The following is a 6,871-nucleotide window of genomic DNA, read 5'->3' as shown; positions in this document are numbered from 1 at the left end:
GGGAGGAGAAAAAAACCAACCAGTAAACTCCACACGTCCGTTTACCCCAGACGTCCTCTGCTGTGTTTGCAGAATTAATGCAAATAAAAAAATAAAATATATGGAAGTCCAATATTTTCCTCGCAGTATTGGCCATTTTAAAAAGGGCTCTATTAGAACTGGGCTTCGAGATGGGCCAAAGAAGGACCGAATGGGACTGAAAAACTCATCCAAGAAAAAGTACCTGCCAAGCAGAGTCTCAAAACCACAAATAAACCGGCGAGAACAAATTTAATTCATTGGGAGAGCGACTGGCGGCCGAGAAAAGCCACAGGGGCCACCTCCACCAGCTCCAGGAGCTGCACCCCGTCTCTGAAAGGGTTCCATTCCTCTTTGGAGGATCTTATTGAGCATAAAAATAGATGGGAATCCATTTGTCACCACCGTACCAGTGCCCCAGCAGCTCTGGATCCCAGTCCTGCGTGTGAAGCGTCAAAAACCCACCACCAGGAAGCTCCTCTCCAAGCCAGGGTGGGGTTCAAGCACTGGGAGATGTTCTCCTGGAGCTCCTCTCCCAAGGTTTCCCTTCCCCTCTTGACGCGGTCCCTCCCCACAGCAGGAAAAAGATGGCAAGTGCTTTCAAGGAGAGGCAGATTGGGGAAGGTGGCCCTGATTTTCTCCAGTAAGGTCCAAGGCTTGGGGATGGAGGAGAAGCAGCACCGGGAAGAGCCACACGAGTCCTCTCCGAGATGTTTTTACAGGGATGGAGTCAAACAGGGAGCACAAGAGGGAGAAGGACCCAGCCCTGGTGGGAGTGGGATGTCAAACAACCTTCAAGCAGAAGAAGAGCCATCCCCCAGAAACGGAGAACACAGAAAGCTCCTGGGTACCAGCCCATCTCCTCCACCCAAAGAGGCTTCCACCAGTTTGGCCTCGATTGTCCCACTGGGAAAACAGGAAAGTAATGGATTTTTTTTCCTGTCTTGAAAAAGCTTAAAAACCTCTCCCAAGACCATGCCCAAAGCACATCCACGTGCTTTCCTTTGCAGATACAAACACCTTGAACCATTCCCTCCACTGGGAAGGATGGAAAAGGGAGCTCAGGGAGGACATGGACCTAAAGGTGGACCCAAGGGAGCCCAAGGAGATGAGGAGATGGGCCCAAGACACTCCTAATGGCCCTAAAGAAGCCCCTCTCTGTTGGCTGATGGCGTCACCAAGTGACAATTCAGCCCCACAGGCTCATCCCAGGGACCAAAAGGACAGGGAAGATCTCCAGAAACCATCTCCTCCACCTTTGGCACCTTCTCCAAAGAGCCCGAGGAGCCTTCTCGCTTGTGGTGGCCACGAGCAGAGCACAGTTTGGAAAGGAAAAAGCAAGGGATTAGAGGCCGCTGGCTGGGATGGAAGGGTCAGGAGAGCGCTTGGCGCAGGCGAGGAGGAGGGTTTGGCCGCCAACATGGGGAGACGTGCCATCTTCAGGAAATCTGATCCACAAAGGCTTGGCAAAAATCACATCTTGCTGTCAGTAAACGCCGGGAGAAGGGAGCGACGCGACCCACAGAGGCGATTTAGGGGGTGAACTTGCTGCCCCGGTGTCCCTCGGGGGATTTTCTCCATCGTAACCGTGAAGAATTACTCCAAAAAACACTCTCCTGGGCTGAAAAGTCCCCGAAACACCCGGGGGACACTGAGGAAAGTGGCAGCAAAATGACCCTGCCACCTCTGAAGGCGAAATCAGCCCCTTCCTAGTGATCCTACCTCTAGAAAAACAGCCAGAAATAGGGTTTTTTTGGAGGTAGAAGCGTCGAGGAGGGAGGGGGGGTTTCCCTCCTGGCAGCCCCTCCCCAAGGGCAGATTAGGTCCCGACAAGCGTTTTCTATCAGCTTTCATTAGGTGGAGGCACCAGTCCCAGCCCAGTTCCCCCCAGTCCAAGGGCTGCCGGCTGCCAGCGGTCGCGCTAATTGCTCTGGGGAAGCTCTGCTTGGCTGCAGTTTGGAGAAGACAAGGTCAGTGGGGGGTAAATCTCCGAGAGAAAAAAAAAAAAAAAAAAAGGAATAAAACCCTTTTGACGGAGCACGAGGAGCCTCCATCACCCATCTCCAAAAATAAAACCTGGAAGAAACTCCTCGCAACGGGTTCAAAATAAGGGGAGGGGGGGGGAGAGGGAGCAGACGGTCCCTGCCACAAGCGTGGGGAAAAGGTTAATTAATTAAACAGCCTCATTTTAATTGCAAAAAAAAAAAAATAATCTGAGTGATTCCTGCCTACTGCAGAACCCGCTTGGATCCACAGCTTGAATAAAAGCCCAGGGTTCGCTCTGTTCTGCAGGCGGTAGAGGTGGCTTTATTTTATCGTTCATCTGGGTTTTATCTTCAATGACCACAAGCCAAACTGGGCAATTTTGAGTTATTTTCTAGAAAAGCGAGGAAATAACCCACACCAGGAGGTTGTGTTAACTGGGACCATCCCCTCTGTGGTTTCCTAAAATCCCAGAGATCGGTAAACATTAGAGACGTCGCGTAAAAATTACACCACAAGACCAGGTATCGGCCCAACCCACCTTTTCGGAGGGGACTGGGAAGAAAATGCCTTAAATTAACTTAAAATCACAACTTGAGGAGACAGAACTTCAGCTCAACTTTGTCAAGGCTGAACTTTTTTCCCCCTCAAGGAGTAAAAAGCCCGAGAGGGAATCGTTAAGCGCAAATTACCCATCGGGTGGAAACCTGACGTGCCCAAAACCCCTCAGACACCGCAGGGGTTTTAACCTCGTCCCCCTAAACCCGAAAATGGATTTTTGCCTTTCACTTAAAATCACACAGACACAACGAAAACCCGACCTGGTGCCTTGGGGAACTCTCAAGACCAACTCCAGAGCATTCCCTCAAAGATCTGAAAGCCCTGAAGCCTTTAGGGCACCGAAAGGTAAGGATTTCAAGCGGGAGATAAGAATATTTCTCAGGCGTGAGTCACTTCGTGGCCTATCCCCTAAGCTTTTCCTCCAGCCTCAGTCTGCTAAAATCTGTCTTTTAACTCATTTTAACAGCTTGGTTTATGTCCAGGCCAAAAAAAAAGACCCTTCCAGAAGAGCTGAGGTACCGAGCATCGGGCTTCCCATGGAGAAACCCCCCTAAAAATAGAGGCAAGGTTTTAAAAATTGGAGAAAGGGCCTCAAAGGCCACCCGAGAAAGGGCCTCAAAGGCCACCCGAGAAAGGGCCTCAAAGGCCACCCGAGAAACAGAGGATTTCTCAAAAATCCTCCCCAGGTCTCACCCCCAAGTTTTGTGAGAGCCCAGCTGCTGAAACCTGCTGGTGGCCACCATACCACCACCATCCGTGGTCCCTGCTCACCCTGAAGCCCGGCCGGTGGCCCTTGTACTTGCCCAAGTTACCTTCCCCTGGGGGCCTCAGTTTCCCTCCGCTCACCGCCTTTTAGGAAGCTCTAAAGATTGAAAGCACCAAAGGGTCACTAACCATGAATAGGAACCTCCGTCCCTTCTTCCCGGTGTGATCCTCCCACTGCCTTCAACCATTTAAAAGCCTCCTAAAAGGAAACAGAGGGAAAACAATTACCTCCAGGGCAAAAACCACCTGAAATCCCGGCTCTCCACCACTTGCCACAACACCCTGTGTCCTCTCCTGCTCTCTCTTCACCACTTCGGGAACCTGTTTCCTCACTCCAGACCCCTCAAGGAGGCACTGAGGTCCTGAGTGCCCCCCTCTCACCTCCCAGTTGTTTCTTTTCACCCCAAGTCCCTGTTGCCTTTTTCTTTTTTTTCCCTTAGAATCAAAGAAATTGGGGTTGAATTGGGGTCCACCATCCTGCCACCAGGATGCCCAAGAGCCAGCAATGTGGTGGCCAAGAAGGCCAATGGCATCCTGGGGGGCATCAGGAAGAGCATGGAGAACCTCAAGGGAGGTCATCCTGCCCCTCTGCTCTGCCCTGGGGAGGCCACAACTGGAGCACTGGGACCAGTTCTGGGCTCCCCAGTTCCAGAAGGACAGGGAACTGCTGGAGAGGGGACAGCAGAGGGCTACAAGGATGATGAGGGGCTGGAGCACCTCTCTGATGAGGAAAGGCTGAGGGACTTGGGGCTTTTTGGTCTGGAGAAGAGAAGGCTGAGGGGGGATCTCATCAAAGGTGGGGGTCAGGAGGATGGGGCTGGTCTTTTTCCAGTGGTGCCCAGGGACCGGACAAGAGGGAACAGGCACAAACTGGGATATAAGAAGTTCCATTCCAACATGAGGATGAACTTCTTGACTTTGAGGGTGGCAGAGCCCTGGAAGAGGCTGCCCAGAGAGGTGGTGGGGTCTCCTTCTCTGGAGACATTCAAACCCACCTGGATGAATCCAACCTGCTCTGGGTGACCCTGCTCTGGGTAGGGGCTGGAGGAGATGATCTCCAGAGGTCCCTTCCCACCCCATGTCAGTCTGTGAAAGGAAGGGGTTTCACCTAGAGCGTTCCCCAGGGCAGGTGGGCTCCGCTCTCAGACACAGAGAGGGAGAAACCACACACGAAGGCAGGAGATCCAGAGATTTTATCCTTCTCCTTTCCCTTTCCTCCCTTTAGACACACAGAACGGCGCAGAAAAGGGAAAAGAGCTATTTTTTTTACCAGTTTTTAAGTGAACCCGCCGCAGACAGGCTGCGAAACACCTGGACTGGAAAACGAAGGTGCTAAATGGACGCAAAATGGCATTTCTCTGCTGTCTGTCTGTCTCCTCCTTCACATTCCTCACCCAAATGAGTGACACCTCCGCTGACACGCTCAGCCCCGCGCCGTGAACATTCCTCCCCTCCCCCTCAAAAAAATCGGTGTCAAGAACGAAGCCGAGACAAGAAACAGAAGCCACGTTCGACCCCAGGGCGACCTGGGAGCGACCGCGTTCCGTAAATGGCTCCGTAATCTCCTCCGTCTCCAGCCTGATGCCTCCGAGTGACAAAGGACCTTCCAAAAAAAGGTGGGGTTTTTTTTCAGCCCTGCCCAGAAAGTAGCTCATTTTTCATTGCGCTTCATCCAGGAGTGGCTTCCAAATAAGGGAAAATAGCTCTGGATTTGCCATGGAAGCAGCTCAGAGCCTGGAGTTGACCCCAGGTCCTGGACCATGGCTCAGGGTGGGGAAACTGAGGTCTCCCCTCTGTGGTTTGAACCCAGAACCATGGTTTTCCCCCAGCCCGTAAGGCCCTGCTGGAATTCCATAGGGAATAGACCCATGCCAACCTTTATCCTGATGCAAGAGACTCTTGCACCCATCAGACTCTCCAGAATCTCCCTCTTGGAAGAAATGGCCGAGCTCCTGAGCCACAGGGAGAAGCTCCCACCAGGAGGAAGGGGCCGAGAGATGTCTTTCTTCAAGCTCCTGCAGGACCCGAAGGACCCTCAGGGTCCAAGATGCCGTTTTCCTCCCCAAAACGATGCCCAGGACGACTCTGTAAAGGCTGGTAAACCCTGATGTCCTTAAAAGAACAGGTCTGGAGCCTGTCTATGCCCACGGAGGTACCACCAGCCCCAACTGAGGGATCTTCTGGGAGGATGGAGCAGGGAAAACCGGGATGTTCCTCCAAATCCACCTCTCGGGACCCCGAAAGGGGCTGTTCCCATGGAAGGGCTGTGGCTTCCAGAGGGAAAGGAGAAGCTGGCTGGATTTTTAAAGTGGGGGGAGGAAAACAAGCACAGCATTACTCACAACAGTATCCTGCAGGCTTCGCTGTTGATGCCCCCCATGGAGTCATAATAGGTGATGGTTTTTTTCCTGAAGTCAACAACCTACACAAAAAGAGAGATTAATTAAACACCGCACAATGTGGGGCGGGGCGGAAGTGCTCATCCCTCTGCCAGGCCATGGGAAGAAGCCACTTTAGATCATTTCAACCACTTTAGACCATTTCAGGAGGCTACTACCACCCTCAGAACAGACCCCCCCTGTAACCTGCCGTGCTTTCTTTAACCACAGAAATCTTTAAATCGGGTAAAACACAAGAGCACTCTGTTATCTTTATCCTTAGAGCCTCATGGATCAGTTTACGGAGGCGTCGCTCCGCCTGACATGCATGGAACCGAGCAGTCTGAGACACGAGCCCCCCCCAAAGGTGGCTTTTGGGGGGGGCTTCAGCTGGTTTTCAGCAGGTTCCAGGTGGCTTTTAGGGACTCCAGGTGGTTTTAAAGGGGCATCCCTGCCCCATTTCCACCCCACACTCCTGAGAGAGTCACCTTTTGGGGCACCTTCGCAGCTCTCCGAGGGGGTTTGAGCCGCAGGAGGTTGACGCAGAAGCCACACACCTTCTGGTGCCGCAGCCAAGAGAAGGGACAGGAGGAAATCGGGGACAGGAGGCAGAGAAACCCACGGTATCTGTCACCAGAATCTCCCCGAAACCAGCCCGTGGCAACATCTCAAAGGTGAATTTGTGAGAACATGGAAAGGAGATCCTTCTCCAGAGAATAACCTGCCCTCACGCAACCTTAGAACTGTCTTTTTTTATTTTAAAGACTAGAAACACACCAAAAAGTCGCACCTATTTTTTTTTTTTACTTGCTCTAAACTTGAAATTTAGCTCCAACACTGATTTCCCCCCCTCCAATGCAAAAAAAATACATCAACTCCAAAGCCAGGATGTTTTAGCTTCATCCAGGTGGGTTTATAGGAGCCTCTACCACAAATAAAAGCACTCACGGCCAGACACCAGTGCACTCCCAGATGAATAGGCACCAAGAGGAGATCCACGGAGAAAATATCCACTTTTTTAGTCCACCGTTTGACGGCTTGGTACCCCGCCGTTTTTAATTTGGTGAAGAAGAAAGTATTGAAGGCATGAACCGCCGGCAAGCCCTTCTCTTTGCTCCGCTCCATCAGCAAATTCATGTAGAAATTAATTATCTGGGAGAGAGAGG

General features: G+C 51.9%; 1 protein-coding gene across 1 annotated transcript in view; it reads right to left on the bottom strand.

Moving 5' to 3' along the window:
- SENP1 (SUMO1/sentrin specific peptidase 1) overlaps window positions 1–6,871 on the bottom strand; it is a gene marked incomplete at its 5' end in the record, with an annotated part of 23,612 nt that overhangs the window by 4,209 nt on the left and 12,532 nt on the right. The window contains 2 exons of the mRNA XM_014959288.1: window positions 5,670–5,749; window positions 6,654–6,857. Coding sequence (XP_014814774.1) covers window positions 5,670–5,749; window positions 6,654–6,857 — 284 coding nt within the window. The remainder of the gene's footprint in view (window positions 1–5,669; window positions 5,750–6,653; window positions 6,858–6,871) is intronic.

Source organism: Calidris pugnax, unplaced genomic scaffold (assembly GCF_001431845.1).
Source record: "Calidris pugnax isolate Ruff unplaced genomic scaffold, ASM143184v1 scaffold324, whole genome shotgun sequence".
In the NCBI taxonomy this organism is placed as follows: Eukaryota; Metazoa; Chordata; class Aves; order Charadriiformes; family Scolopacidae; genus Calidris; species Calidris pugnax.
This window is presented reverse-complemented; position numbering and strand designations above follow the sequence as displayed.